General features: G+C 42.2%; 1 protein-coding gene across 1 annotated transcript; it reads right to left on the bottom strand.

Moving 5' to 3' along the window:
• Positions 1–1063: 1063 nt before the first annotated feature.
• On the bottom strand, positions 1064–14013 carry LOC307270714 (deoxyribonuclease-2-beta-like; the record flags this gene model as incomplete). Its single annotated transcript, XM_080054600.1, has 5 exons — positions 1064–2029; positions 4082–4258; positions 10633–10714; positions 10840–11035; positions 13922–14013. The coding sequence occupies 5 exons, from the start codon at positions 14011–14013 to the stop codon at positions 1614–1616; spliced, it is 963 nt and encodes a 320-aa protein (XP_079910726.1). The 3' UTR covers positions 1064–1613.
• Positions 14014–14758: the final 745 nt, after the last annotated feature.

The raw sequence follows: 14758 nt of genomic DNA, 5'->3' as shown, positions 1-14758 counted from the left end.
TAGCTCCGAATGTGTGAAAAAAAAGACCAATTTGATTTAACATTTTTCTCATTTATTCTAATTTTTCCAGGTTAGATAATGAAAAGCAAAATGTTGGTAAACAGCAGAGCAGGAAGTGGAATGGATTAATATAAAAAACAACAGCTCCATCATGTGGACACTGAACAAACTGCTTCATATTCAAGGAGAAATATACTAAACATTTTCTACTTCAACTAATATTTATTTTGGAGTTAAGAGCGTCAATTATCAAATAGGGATTTTATTATTATGATTTATTTTAAGTTCTGTAACTTTAGGCCAATGTTAACTTCTTTATAGAAATTGGACAACCGTTACAAAATAATTTATCATTGAAGAAACTAAGATTAATATTGCGTGGTTCTGCCTATAAATAAGAAAACAGTGGCTCCCCTTAATGGTTCCCTCTAGTACAATATGTCTATGTACATTTCACTGGCATTCAAGTAGAATTTATATATATTTTTTTACAAATAGTGGGAGGGACAGATATGAAATGTGTCAGAGAGGGGAATGACATGCAGAGAACGACCCGGGCTGGATTCTAACCCGGGTCTGCTGTGAAGAGGACAGACAGACAGACAGACAGACAGAGAACGACCCGGGCTGGATTCTAACCCGGGTCTGCTGTGAAGAGGACTGAGACTCTATGGGACCCCTTACTCACTCACATCAGTGTGTCTAGTACAGATGAGAGTTGGTTAATTAAATACCAGATGACACAATGTTCCAGTTCTCAGTGAGATCTTTATTGAAGCAAGCGAGAGCCATTATCAGCGTTCACAGAGAGGGTGAATGCTTCAGAAGTTATAGTATTTAGAATGAACAACAAACAGCAAGTGCATACAACACAGTGTGTAGATGTTTTCAGTTCCATCATTGTCTAACTTTAACCTTCAAAACCTTCCAAACATCTCACTCATAACAGCCTGACAACTATTCCTTATCTTCATCACCTCAACAGTCTACCATCTGTGTTGCACACACACACACACACACACACACACACACACACACACACACACACACACACACACACACACACACACACAGGAGGAGGTCAAACCCTCTCCAGGTCAGAACTCCTTTACAATGAGTTTACTTGTATTTAGTTTCCCAACAACATACATGGCAGTATAACACAAATACACATGATTATGATATTCATTCCCATTAACATATCCCACAAACCGGTCGAACTGTGATCATGGTTCTATAGACTACAGAGTTTAATTCTAACATTGGTTGTATTTGGCCTTTAACAGTCCTGTTAAGTCCACCTAACACACCAACCCAAAACAAGAGAGTTATCAGCTGTTGTTGGGTTAGTTGGTAACAATGGAAACATACCGAGGAGGATAATAGATAATAAACATTTAATAAAAAGTCTTAATTAAAGGTGTCGCTTAGAGGTTTCCCTTGGCTGACCCAGACTAACTGAAGCTTGAATACATCATAGAGCTTTTTCCCTTCACCCTAGTGATTCAGAAATATGTCGATTTGAAATTATAAACCAAAGCAAAAACAAACACAGTAAGAGGAGGATTTAAAACAATATGGACGGTGAGGATTGATCATCACTGCCCACGTTATCAGTCACCATCAGAGTCACCTTCAACAGAATCTTCACACTCTATTTCACTTCTGCTGGGTGAATTATTAGTACGAATGAACTGAGAAAACATTCTCCACACATTAGCATCCCTAATGCACAGTGCCCCTCCGCTACGTTTATATTGGCTCTCTGCTCTGTTCACGTCAGCGATGCAGGTCCACTCCCTCTTATCTGGAGGATTAATCAACTCATTGTTTTGATCCAAGGAAGCAGCTATGCACCACTTTGAATGATCACATCCCCTTTTCCATCCCAAATTAGAATTACTTTTTTGGATTTGGATGATGTTAAATCCTCTTTTTGTTTGGTAGGGACTTTCGGTGCCCGACGTCTGGACGTACAAATCACTCTGATGATCTAGGTTGTTTGCAATAGTGACGTAGAGATCTCCCTCTGCAAGAACAAGAAGAGGCAAGTTAGAGAAAACCTTTTGCATATTAAAACAGCTTCATACTGACACAAGATATGAAACATGAAAACGTCATGTTACGATTATCCTGAATAAAAGAATAAATTATAACAAAATATAATATAAAATTTGTGTCTAAAACATCCTTGAGACACTTTACATTTAGTTCAGGAATCTCGTTATTCCATCACAGATAGGACACTTCTTTGATTGGTGAAAAACAATCAAATAATCTTAATAAATACAAAATCCTCCCCCTTGATATTCACAATAAATCAAAAAATCAAAACAGGACTGTAATGGTGCATTTCCACTACATAGTACCGGCTCTACTCTATTTGCCTTTTTTGATTTTCCACCTCGTAAAAGTCCCTTCTACCTTCTTTTTTGGTTCCTACTCTGTCATGGTTCCAGGGACAAGGGTCTAAACCATAGATATACAACACTGAACACTGAGTGTTCTCTATATACCTATGGTCTAAACAGTGACGTGAAACACTGCAGACCACTGGGGTTTCTGTTCTACTTTCTTTCTAAAATCGCATCAACCACGCTGTGGTCACGTAGTCTACCAGCAACTCTCTGAAGAGACTCCGGTCCACATAAGCTCAACATGCCTAACAATACATGTTGAAAAAATCAGTCAAACAATGAGACAGCCAGCTATGGCATGACACCTTTCTCTTGTGTAATGGAAAACCAAAAAAGGACTCACCTTAAAAAACTTGATGTGATGAGAGAGAAACACAACTTTTAGAGGAGATTCATTATGGAAATTCATCATGGAGATTTCTCACCTTCCTTGTATGCTGACTGTTTTTTAGCAAAGCTCTTAAACTTTTGTCCGCGATTTGAATACAGAAACTGATCAATAGGTTCTGTATTCAGAGGGGGATCTTGTCTCCAGTTAATCATCTTCATCATATCTGGAATGTACTGATGAAAGCCAACTGGGATGTAATATTCAAACGGATACGCTCTGATGCTGTGCAGATGGCGACCTTGAAATATTAAAAACAAAACAATATATAATTAGTAGGGCTGTCAAAATGAATGCATTAACGCAATTAACGCATGCGCAGAATGACCCGCCCCGTGCATCCCACCCACTCTGCACTACAGTCACTCTAACGTTGTGGCTGACCTAACAGTAGCTTCATGTGGCCGAACATAGCAGCACGCTAGCCCATGTTTTGAACTGCTAACGGCCACGTCTGTGTCACGGGCAGCAGTTGAAGCAACAGGATGAGAAACATTGTCTGCTTTGTCCACACAAACGTCTGGTAAATGGACTTATATAGCGCTCTATCTCCGTTTTTCACAGACCCAAAGCGCTTTACATTGTTTTGTACACATTCACCCAGTCACACACACATTCATACACCGATAGCAGCAGCTACCACGCAGGGTAGGCTTAGCACTAGGGTTCTAAGTTAACTAAGCTAACTATCGGGAGCAATTCGAGGTTCAGTGTCTTGCCCAGGGACACTTCGACATGTGGCGGGGAGACGGGGGATCGAACCTCCGACCCTGCACACCAGAGGCGAACTCCCTACCACTTCGCCACTGCCGCCCGTCTGCAGTTTTCAAAGGTGTGTGTGAAATCAAGTGAAATCAACATTGCGGCTTTCTAGCACAAATGAGCCGTCTCCCAGAACATGGGCTGATTTACCACCAGAAATAGCAAAGAGACAGCCAAATTGAATTATTAAGTGGGTAGTTTTATTTTCATTTATTTTCAGTATTAACACCATCATTTGGATTTTCCATGAATAAAAAAACTAATTTTAAATGAATATATCCACCTTCTGTCATTTATCTTTCTGTTCCTACAGCAATATACAGAGAAAATTCAAATTATTTGGCGATATTTCGAATGGTAGAATTAATATTGATTAATCCACAGCCACCCTGTGATTAATCCGATTAAAAATGTTAATCAGCCATAAAAATGTTATTGACAGCCATACTAATTAATGATTATAATAAAAATAATATTCAAATCAGCCACATAGACATTTAAATGAGAATAGTACCTATTCTTAGTCCGAAGTCAAATTTGTGGAATGTTACACAGAGAAAGGTCTGAGCCTTTACCATTCCAGTTTCAGGATAGAAGTTATTTGCATCTCTTCTGAAAGGGAACTGTGGTGTGCTGTGTACGAGCCAGACTCCAGTGCTGTCCCTCTCGGTCTTGTCTATCATCACGACTCCTGAGGACACAGACAGACAGACAGACAGACAGACAGACAGACAGACAGACAGACAGAAGTGGGTTTTTATCCGTGAATGATTTAACTATCCTAATCCACTAATAATTGTCCGAATGCTTTATATATTTATAAGTACATTATGATATAATCCAGCTTCATTGCACTTAGTGGATCTAAAGGAGTATTATTAGTACTGGGATGCCCCTAGAGGTAAAACAGTCTACTCACCCGTGCACACCTGTAAACTATCATCACTGTATGTCTGTTTGTGTCACTACATCCTGAAGGAAGCTCAATCCTACAGGTGTCGATCTACTTTGAAAGTCTTGCAAATTGAAGTAAATAATAATAATACATTTATTTTATTTTTCGCTTTTCAAGGTACCCAAAGACACTTTAAGGCCAGGACACACCGGTCCGACTACCGACTTGCCGTACATTCTGCGCTTCCGCCAGATGACATTAAGTACCTGTTATCATAATGTAGGCTGTCATTATAATGGAGAGAATGCATGCTGCAGACATACTAGGGCTGTCACTTTTTCCAAAAATGAAATTCGAACGAATTTCGAATGTCCATAATTAATTCTAATACATTCGAATTCATTCGACCCCCCCACCCCATTGAACACGATATCAGTCTTGATTTTTTATGTTGCTCTTTTTATTTCTTGTGGAAATCAAAGTCTCACACACACAATACATAATTCATAACAGCACAGAGTAGGATAAAAACACATCTTTAATAAAACAAACTTCCATGCTGCTCTTTTTATTCCTTACGGAAAGAAAATGAAACTTTCACAGTGCCTCTGAATTCATGTAACATAGGAGTTAAAAAAATTTAAAAAATCAAATAGAAATTTTTTAAATAACTGAAGAAAGGAGTGCGCCCCCACTGATTTTAACTAGAACAAGGCAGCATGGCCCGACTTAATTGCTGATATTATTGGCCAGAAAAACAAGTCTGTCGACTTGGTCTGGATCCAGAGCCGGCCCAAGCCTTCAGGGGGCCCTAAGCGAAATATGATTAGGGGGCCCCTCTCCACTGTTAGCGCTGCTGAAACTATAGATCTTTGTTAAATATCATTCACACACCCAGTGTTTTCCGCTAGTGCCTCCACTGTGCGAAAATATTAGACAGCCGAGATTCAGACCATTCTAGGGGGGTCCGGGGTATGCCCCCCCGGGAGATTTTTTTAACCTTTTTAAAGTGAAATGCATGAATCTGGTGCACTTTGAGAGGAAAATTATGAGGCTAAATCTGAGAAATTTTGTGTGAACAAATAATTTGGAGAACTGGGTCTGATGAATTAGAAGCTATTGAAGAAGGACGCATGGATTTTCCATAAAAATATTAATATAAAATAAAATATTATGGAGGGTCCTCTGGGTTGGGCTTGGAGCTCTTTTTCTTTTACGGGACATATTTCTCTGTAATATAATGAATGCATTTAAGATTATTTTTTTGCATTTTCAAGCTTTTTTATTAGATAGTACAGCGTTGAAATAGGGAGACAGAGAGAGAGAGGGGGGATGACCTGCAGTAAAGGTCCACGGGTCGGATTCGAACCAGCGACCACTGCAACGAAGGCCGGAGCCAATATGGTACGCGCTCTATCCACTACGCCACCGGAGCACCCCAATGAATGCATTTAAATGCAGTGTGAGGAACTAAGCAGAAGAACTCTGTTGTCCAGCTACTGTATCTTTTTTTCCACAGACAAGGCTGAAATAGGCTATAGACTATACACAGTGCATGGGCAACTGAGGGCAGCCCCATTTCCAATTGTTTTTAAATAAACTCAATACACACTGTGCATGGATGTGAACGTGACATGATCAGATAATTTCGGATTTCCTCCCAGATGAACTGATTACATTTTTAGGCTATTAATTATCTAGACCAAAACATTTTATTCCTTTTTTTGTATGATAACTCACATTTGCATAATATGATGTTAATATCAAACACACAAAAAAATGTTTTTTTTTTTTTTTTTTTTTTTTGGAGGGGGCCCCCAGGCAGTCGGGGGCCCTAAGCGGCCGCTTAGTTCGCTTATTCCTCGGGCGGGCTCTGTCTGGATCGAGTGCAGCTCTTTTTATTAACAATATTTAGTCTCGCAGCTCTCCGTCACCGCTGCAGCTGCTTCTGTCCCCCGTGCTGTACAAGTCCCCAAACAGGCTGCCCATCGCACCCAGCGCAGCAGCGGACTCTTCTCCCTCTCGTGTGCGATCGGTGTCTGTCTCCGTTTCAGTTATTTCGTGTGAGAGGCTTTCAGTCACGAGATGTTTCTGTGCAGGGGAAAGGTGGACCAACCGGGAGAAGCGGGGATCCAGGAGAGCCGCTTTATTGAGGACGAGCCACTCGCCGCTCTCTTCTTTATAGCTTATGTTTAGATTCGCCACCATTCGGCCTATGAGAATAATAAAATGCATTATTATTAGGCCTATATGACGTGCTGCAGGGGGAGGACAGCTGATGGGGTCGGGTAGGCATCGGTGGAGAGGGCCTGAGTTGCAACTTTGAATGGCTTTAGTGTATCTTTTAGCTGCTCAACTAGAGTCCACTCTGAAGTGCTCAGTTCGAGATGTGACATTTTTTTGTCAAAGATGACTGCAGCAGGGGACTTCCAGTGACGCAATGAGAGCAGTGGCTGTGTAGCTGACTCGCTCGCCGAGAAACCCTCTGAAAACCAGCCATATATACAGAAAAAAATAGAGGCAGACGCAAATTTAAGAGCTCTAACCACTAATTTAACAAAATGAGTCAACAAAAAACAAGCGAACGTGGAGTTAAGAGCTCCGTACACTGAGAAAGGAACACAAAGAAGCCTCCGAGGATACCAAACAGAGGTTAGCGAGAGAAGAAAATATGAAGGACTTAACCACCCGCATTGAAATGCTCGAGGGGAATTCAAAAGAAATGGAGAAGAGAATAAGCTCAACTGAAGACAGAGGAATGCGCCATGAGCGAGCCGTGCGGTACCTGTTACACAGAGAGGCTAAGCTGACAGAGAAATGCCTGGACTTGGAAAATCGTGCGAGGCGCAAAAATCTGCGGATCTACGGAGTTGCGGAAGGAAAAGAAAAGAACGACATGATAAGGTTTGTGACTGAGTTCCTAGCAGACTCACTGAAACTACCAGAATACATAAATATCCGCATAGAGAGAGCACATAGGTCCCTGGCAGAGAAACCGAGGGCAGCGCAAGCTCCGCCGCGATCTATCATAGTCAGATTCTTGGACTACTACACAGAAGATGTTGCAGCAAGCTTGGAAACAAGGGCAGATAACGTATGCAGGAGACAGAGTCTATTTTGACCAAGACTACTCTCCAGAAATACAGAGTCAGCGCAAGGAGGTGCGGCACGTGATCAAACAACTGCGGGAGAAAAACATCAAAGCCAAGTCTCCCTTCCCAGCGCAGATCAAGATCTTTCTGGACGGCGGAGTCAAGGCTTTCAGGACACTGACCGATGCAGCGCCTACTTTGGAAAAGATGGGGATCGCCGTCAGAAAAGCTCAACAAGGAGCTGCTAGAAGAACGGTGGTCAACTATTAACAAAGAAGCCAGCAAGGGGCAGCACGGACTAACAGAAGAGGATCTGTGCGCTTTCCTCAGCACCACAAGAGAGGGACTGTAGTCAGGTGTGAAACAACTAAAGGTTTGAATGATAACAGAAAGTTTATGTCACTACTGATTTGACAAGGAATTATTCTATAATATATGGGGTGATGGTTTAAAGGAGCTAAGTTATGCCATGTATTACAATACATATTGAGGCTGGTTTTTTATTTTATTTTTTTATTTGAAGATTATATCTACCAGAGGGTTCTCCCTGAGTGGAGGGTTATAACTGTTAATCACTTTTTGTAACTGTTAGTATTCCCTGAGGGGACTTAGAGCAACACTATAGTTGCATCCACAAATTGTGGGCTCACCCAGGAGAGAGCTAGTCACATCTCTTCGCCTTCACACAAGGAGCTGGCACTCAATTTGATACAGGGGGCTCAGCTGGGTTACTTAGGTTGTGTCATGGTTTTGTTTTTTGCCTTTTCCCCCTGTTGCTTGTCTGGCTTATTGCAGGGTTGGAGCAGGTGAGTCAGCTCAAGCACTCACAGCTGCCAGCAATCACCAATCAACCGCCTCTCATATACCTGGTCCGACCTTCCAGATACTGCCAGATTGTAGTTTCAGTTCACGCAGTCAGTAGCTCTACTTCTCATTACTTACCTGTTGCAGCTCCACTTGCATTTTTTCCCCGTACTCATTTTTGTTGCTCTCCTGCCACAGCTCTCCCGGTCTGACTCCCCACGGCTCCAACCTGCACCAGCGAGCACTTCCACCCCGGACTCTTCTACCCGCTTGCTCTGGATTCTTCTCACCCAAGCCCCTGGACATTCTCCGTTGCTCTCTCCCTGAATCCCTCCCCAGGACAGTTGGATTCCCCCCCCCCCCCCGGATCCCGACCCAACCCCCAGCTGATTCTTGTTCAATAAACCTTCTTAAACTAGTGCTGTCTCTGCGCCTGTGTCCTCCCTGTCCGACCGTAACAGTACAATCTGGCCCTAAAACATGGACACAGCGGAGACAAACTCCCTCCACCAGGCCTTGGCAGCGCAGGGCGCGCTCGTGGGGCAACATGAGCAGGTCCTCCGTGAAGTTCTTTCCACGTTAAGTGGGCTCTCCACCTGTGTGACTGCTATGGGGCAGCAACTCAACGTTGTCTCGGCACAGCGCGCACCTCTTCTGTCGGCCCCGTTTCCCTCCAACAGGACCCCGCCCCAGCACCACCACCTCCCCAAGGCCGTGAGCCTCGTGTCCCGGCGCCGCAGCGCTATTCTGGTGATTTTGGGGTATGTAGGTCCTTTTTGATTCAGTGCTCCTTAGTCTTTGAGCAACAGCCCTCCACCTTTGGCACCGATAGAGCCAAGATCTCCTATATTATCAGCTTACTCACGGGTAAGGCCTTAACCTGGGCATCAGAAACACATCTAACCTGCAGTGAATGATTTGTGTGGGATGCATCGTTTTATGTTTAGTTGGATCAATGTGTGAATAGAACTGGGAACTGTTGATTTAAATGTATGGAGTAAAAGGTGCCCATACTGAGTGTGAATATTTAAGATAATTGAATTGAAGGCCTATTTTCTATTTATGTTTATTTATATTTCCTTGATTGATTCAAGTGATTATTATTTGTTTAAGTGAAATACAAAACCGGTTACCAACATTCTGTGTCGTGTCATTAATTCTCCACCAGCTCCAAGAGTCAAACCTACTTATTAGCCCAGTACTCTGTTACATCAAGAGAAGACGTGGGGAGAGTAAACCAAGAGAATGGACTTCCTGGTTAATTCAGTGAATATGTGCGGCTGTGCTTTAGCCGATAAAACAAGTTAGCGCCGTATAGCATTAGTTAACTCACCCGGTTGTGTGCGGGCGGCTAGCGCCTCATATTATGAACCCAAACATGACGGCTATGTCCGGGGGACTTTCACAACAAGTACAGCGAAGCACCGGTGTTGATCTACGCCAGCCACGGTCCCCTGTCACAGCCAGGTAGGCTAATGTTGGCTACTTGCCTTTATGTTGTGCCACCGTGCACCGATGCTGCTGTAACTGTGTTTATGTAGCTGCCATGAATATGCAATGCTGTTTTAATGCTAGGCTATTTGTGCTGTTCAGTTTGTCTTTTGGCACAGTTGTTGGCCGTGTTGTTGTTGTTTTTGTGCGGACATGCACGCTGTTGTGTCGGGTCGGGTCTGATCGCAGCCATGGTTAATTAGGGGAAATACAATATCGGGAGGGAGACTACGCACGTTACGCGCGTAGAACCATTTTTGACACAAAATGATCAAGCAACATTTTAGCTGCGTTACGCACGTAAATCTTACGCGGGTAACGCGTGTAGTGTGTTCGCACCTTAAGAGAGCTGCAGCAATATTTTATTTTTTTAAAGTCAAAAAGACATACATACCCTTTGTTTATACCCGCTTACAGAGCCTACTGAGCATTAACACTATATTTTTTCATTGCAATTTTAGTTTATGCTGCACCTTCACTAGTATTTAATAAGTATTTTATTTATTGGAGAATTGCAGCAGTATTTTTATATTTGTTATGCATTTTATTTGTATGTTACATACTGTCAGCTAGTTATTGACAGCTAAAGCTGTTCATTCTCCATTAACTATGAACCGTACCGTACTGTACCGTGACTTCAAAACCGAGGGACGTACCGAACCGTGACTTTAGTGTACCGTTACACCCCTACCTACAGTAGTTGTGAAATGGCACTCGCACTGTCTCAAAAAATGGTCGCAAAATGCGAGCATTTGGTCATAGTCTGGAACCCTGTCACCTTACCTTTACTGTGGCCAAACCATTTGCTGTTGGCCTGAGCTCCTGGAGGTTGATCATTGTAACTGATGAATGCAAAGTCTGGTGACTATCAATGAAGCAGAAGAAAGTTTCAGAAACATTATTCTCTCAGTTTGCAGAATCACTGGGTCCTCACTGAGAATGTTTGAGTCATGGTTTCCTCTTATGAAAAGTTTTAAAAATGATTCTCACCATTTGTTCGATTGGTGTAAACATGGGGGAGAGGGTGTTTGCAAGTGCGCCCCAGGTATTGTTGATGTGGTAATTGTTTCTAGGTTCTATATACCCTCCAGCTGAATCAATGTAATAATATTCCAACCCCTTGTCCAGGGGATATCCATTTTGGTCCAAAATGTGTTTAAGTTTGGGCACCTTGTAAATGATGAACCTGATAACAAGCAGAGGAGAGAAACGTCAGTCAGAAGAAACAATACAGACTCTACAGTGTTTCCCCCCGCAAATGTCTTAGTCCTTGGTGGTCGTTGTTCAGGGGTATAGGAGGCAACGCGCTGCGGCAAAACATTTGGGGGTATTTTGCTCAAAGATTCCAATATGCACTAAAGAAATAAACAACTGTTTATTTGAATAAACAGACACTGACCTTACAGTTGTGCAATTTTGTTTGCTATGTGCAGGTACAAATTTTGTGCAAACATACAGACAGTACAAAACACAAATAAAGAAAACTTCTACTGTTTTGGTGCAATACCATGCAGACATACTAAATACAAATAATGGACCATACACTTAACATGTGTATGCACATCAAAGTGCAAATTCAACTTTTTAAAGTTCCTTTTTGGATGGGGTGCTGTTGTGCAATTATTGTGGACAATAGGCTCTCGTGCATTCATCAGACTTTTCTCTGAGCTGATAGATAGGTTGTGTTGCCACAGTGAAGTGGAGTCTTAAAGGCCCTGGCAACCCTCACAAATAAATAAATGACATTAATGTTGGGTTTCTCAATAAGCTGTTTACAATTATCTGATTAAAAATACATTTTCATAAATATTATGAAATGTAGTCTAAAAAACAGCTTTTTTGCTGTCTAGAACATTTTGCAGGGCGGTGTGGGCGTGGCCAATAACGTTCTGTAAGGGAATGTTCTCTCAGTTATGGCGCTGAGCAGGTTAAGCCCAGTTCAGACCAAAGATTCACCACACAACGAGACGCAAACTTGAAAATGCTGCACATGCTCACAACGAGCCTGACTGGCAGTTCACACTGCTGCACCGGCTGCGACCTGGTTTCCCTAGCAACGGTGAACGCTCTGGCACAGCTGAGAGCACAAGCTCAACATCACTTGCATTCTGCTAGAAAGTAACTTATAGCTTTGCAATTAGTTGTAGGCTATTTTTTCCCACTACAAACTGCAATGTATTTAATTGAATCAGGTGTCAGTGTCACAATGAAAATATATAAAATTATCTCTGTCTCATATTTATTGTTATCTCTTATTGGTTTATTTCCCATTTAAATCCCCTATCTATTTTAGGCATATGCATTTTTTAAATTAGATTTTTCTGAGGATAGGAGTGGGAATAGGGAGAGAGAGAGAGAGAGAGAGAGAAAACGGAGTCTGATAATGTTGCTCATTACGTGAGCTGATGTTGCGACATGCAGTTTGAATTAAGAGCACAAGGAGTCAACTCGTAAAATATAAAAAAAGACAATCAAATGAGTTCAAACCAGACGGCCAGTTGGATCCTAAGCATGCAGGCTAACGTTGTGTAGACGATCAACAGTGTGGAGACCCGCTGTTGAAGTAGCCTACGCTACAGGCAGCCGCAGAAACATATTCTCAGAAGGGAGCTGACAAAAAGAAACTCTGCCTGCACTTCACTCGTAACTCGCTACATTGATAAAAAAAAATGCACCACAAATGCAATATTGTTACATGCAGCGGTGACACATACCGTATTGGTCCGATTTTTTTATATAGCCTACTATCTATGGTCCGATTATTAGACGGGGGTTTCCCCTGGGAATAGGTCGTAAAAAGTCGGGTCGTTTTATATTTGGGGGCTAATATTCCGCGTCCAGTAATGGACTGACCGTTACCAGAGCAATCATCAGCTTAAGTCCCACTTGTGTTTATTTTAATTTTTTTCGGGTGGAACACTGGCTGTGCTTTCGGAAGCGGTCGGGACATGCGTGTGTGCGCTGGGAGAGAGAACGATGCGACGAGAGGAAAAAGAGGCACGAGAAATGGCCAAAGAGCTCCACATCCCCGCACTGAATTCAAAGCCTCGACTCATTATGTTGCGAGTCAACGTATCAGAGGCACGAATCGGCGCAGCAATCGACTTGGCTTTTTTGCTGTGGCAGTTGTAGGGAAGAGAGCTTGCCAACTGCGCTTTCCTTTTAGGGTTAGGTTAGGGTTAACCCTTTTACGCACCAACACTGCCTCCGTAATGTTCAGATTTAATCATTTGCATCAAAGCCCTTATGATAGCCTAATAAGAATGAGAGGCTTTATTTAAACATTGTCCATGTGCAGGTGGTGGTTATATTAACTGTGTCGGCTGTAGAAACTAACGGAGCGAGGCGCGCCGTCAGTTTGGGGACATGTCTCTGTGTATCCGGCTCGGGACACGCAATCGGAATCCCCGGTGATCATTTCAGTCTTAAACCACATAGCTTTTCTGCACGGCGGCTCGCGAGGTCTCACTGTGAGCGTTACCATAGCAGCGTTTTATATACTATCTATGGTTTCACCGGACGGGGCTTTGAGTGTAGGCTCAGGCGCAAAGAGACAGTCTGTATCGCTTGCGCGGCACCAGAGAGATTGTATAGATTTGTTTTTTTTAGAACGTGGGACGACACAAGATAGAGACGTAAGCCAACGTTCGAATCAGAAATTTTCTAATGGCCGTCCTAATGCATTTTAGAACGGAGAACAAAGGCGTGACGACACAAGATAGAGATCTAAAGTTACATTCGAATCAGGATTTTTCAAATGGTCGACCAACTGACATGAGAGTATGTTTGCGGGGGCTTGACAGATATTCCTAAAACCTTTCATATACATATTAGCACTGATTTTACCCCCCAAATAATATAGTTACAAGGATTTAGTTTGCCAGGGCCTTTAACTGTGCTGCGTTTATTATCGCCGCCAGTTTATTTGTTCTTAATTTTTCATTGTCTCTTTCAATGCAATTGAAATGTTTTCTCAATTTGTATGTGTTTATGCCTTATGTCTCATAGCTGATACAGGAACAAACTTTACTTTGATGGAAACGTGTTACTAAACGATATGAAAGAAACCCACCAGTCCACTGCAGCACCGTTTTCATTCCTGCAGGTCACTTGGGCCTCAGAGCTGCAGCAGAGCAGACTGACACACACAATCAGCCTCCACATAACGCCCTGAAACACAGATTTTTTAAATAATTGGTTTATTTCAGGGACATTGCACACTAATGCAACAGTCAAGCTGTAGGTGAGCCAGAGTTAGCCTAAGAGGCTAGTTTACATCTGTTGTCACCTGCAAGATATTCAAAATGCAACCTAACATCACAGAAATAAAATGCAAGTATAAACAAAGATTAAAAAACAACATAGTCGACTCAGAAAATACAGTAACATAGTAAGACTGAACTGACAGACAATGGCAAACAAAGAATAAAATAAGCAGACAATAAAACACAGCGTGCAGTAAACATTATAGGAAAGTGCACCAAACAGTAGATTAGAGCAGGACAAACACACCTACAATAAAAGCACATATACAACTAATGATATACAGTATATATTTCAATCATTAGTTCCGTTTCATTCTCTAGTTTGTCTCTCAGTGTTTCCACTGGTTACATGTTACAGTTGCAAAAATAACCTGAGTTTACTAGAAGTTCAACTTCAAATGTACTAGGGGTGGCAACATGGAAATGCTTTATAGCCAGAATTGACTGCCAATCTCGTAGTCGAAAATGTGGTTATGAAAGAAAAATCTTTTTATTCAGACTACATCAGCGTTTCCCAACCTGGGGGTCGCGACCCCATGCGGGGTCCCCTGGAATTTAAATGGGGTCGCCTGAAATGCTAGTAAAAATTAGTGAAAAAAAAGAATCATAATTTTGTGATTCATTTTGTTTGCAAAGATAAAGGC

The sequence above is a fragment of the Ammodytes marinus genome, assembly GCF_949987685.1.
Source record: "Ammodytes marinus genome assembly, contig: scaffold_32, whole genome shotgun sequence".
Lineage (NCBI taxonomy): Eukaryota > Metazoa > Chordata > Actinopteri > Uranoscopiformes > Ammodytidae > Ammodytes > Ammodytes marinus.
This window is presented reverse-complemented; position numbering and strand designations above follow the sequence as displayed.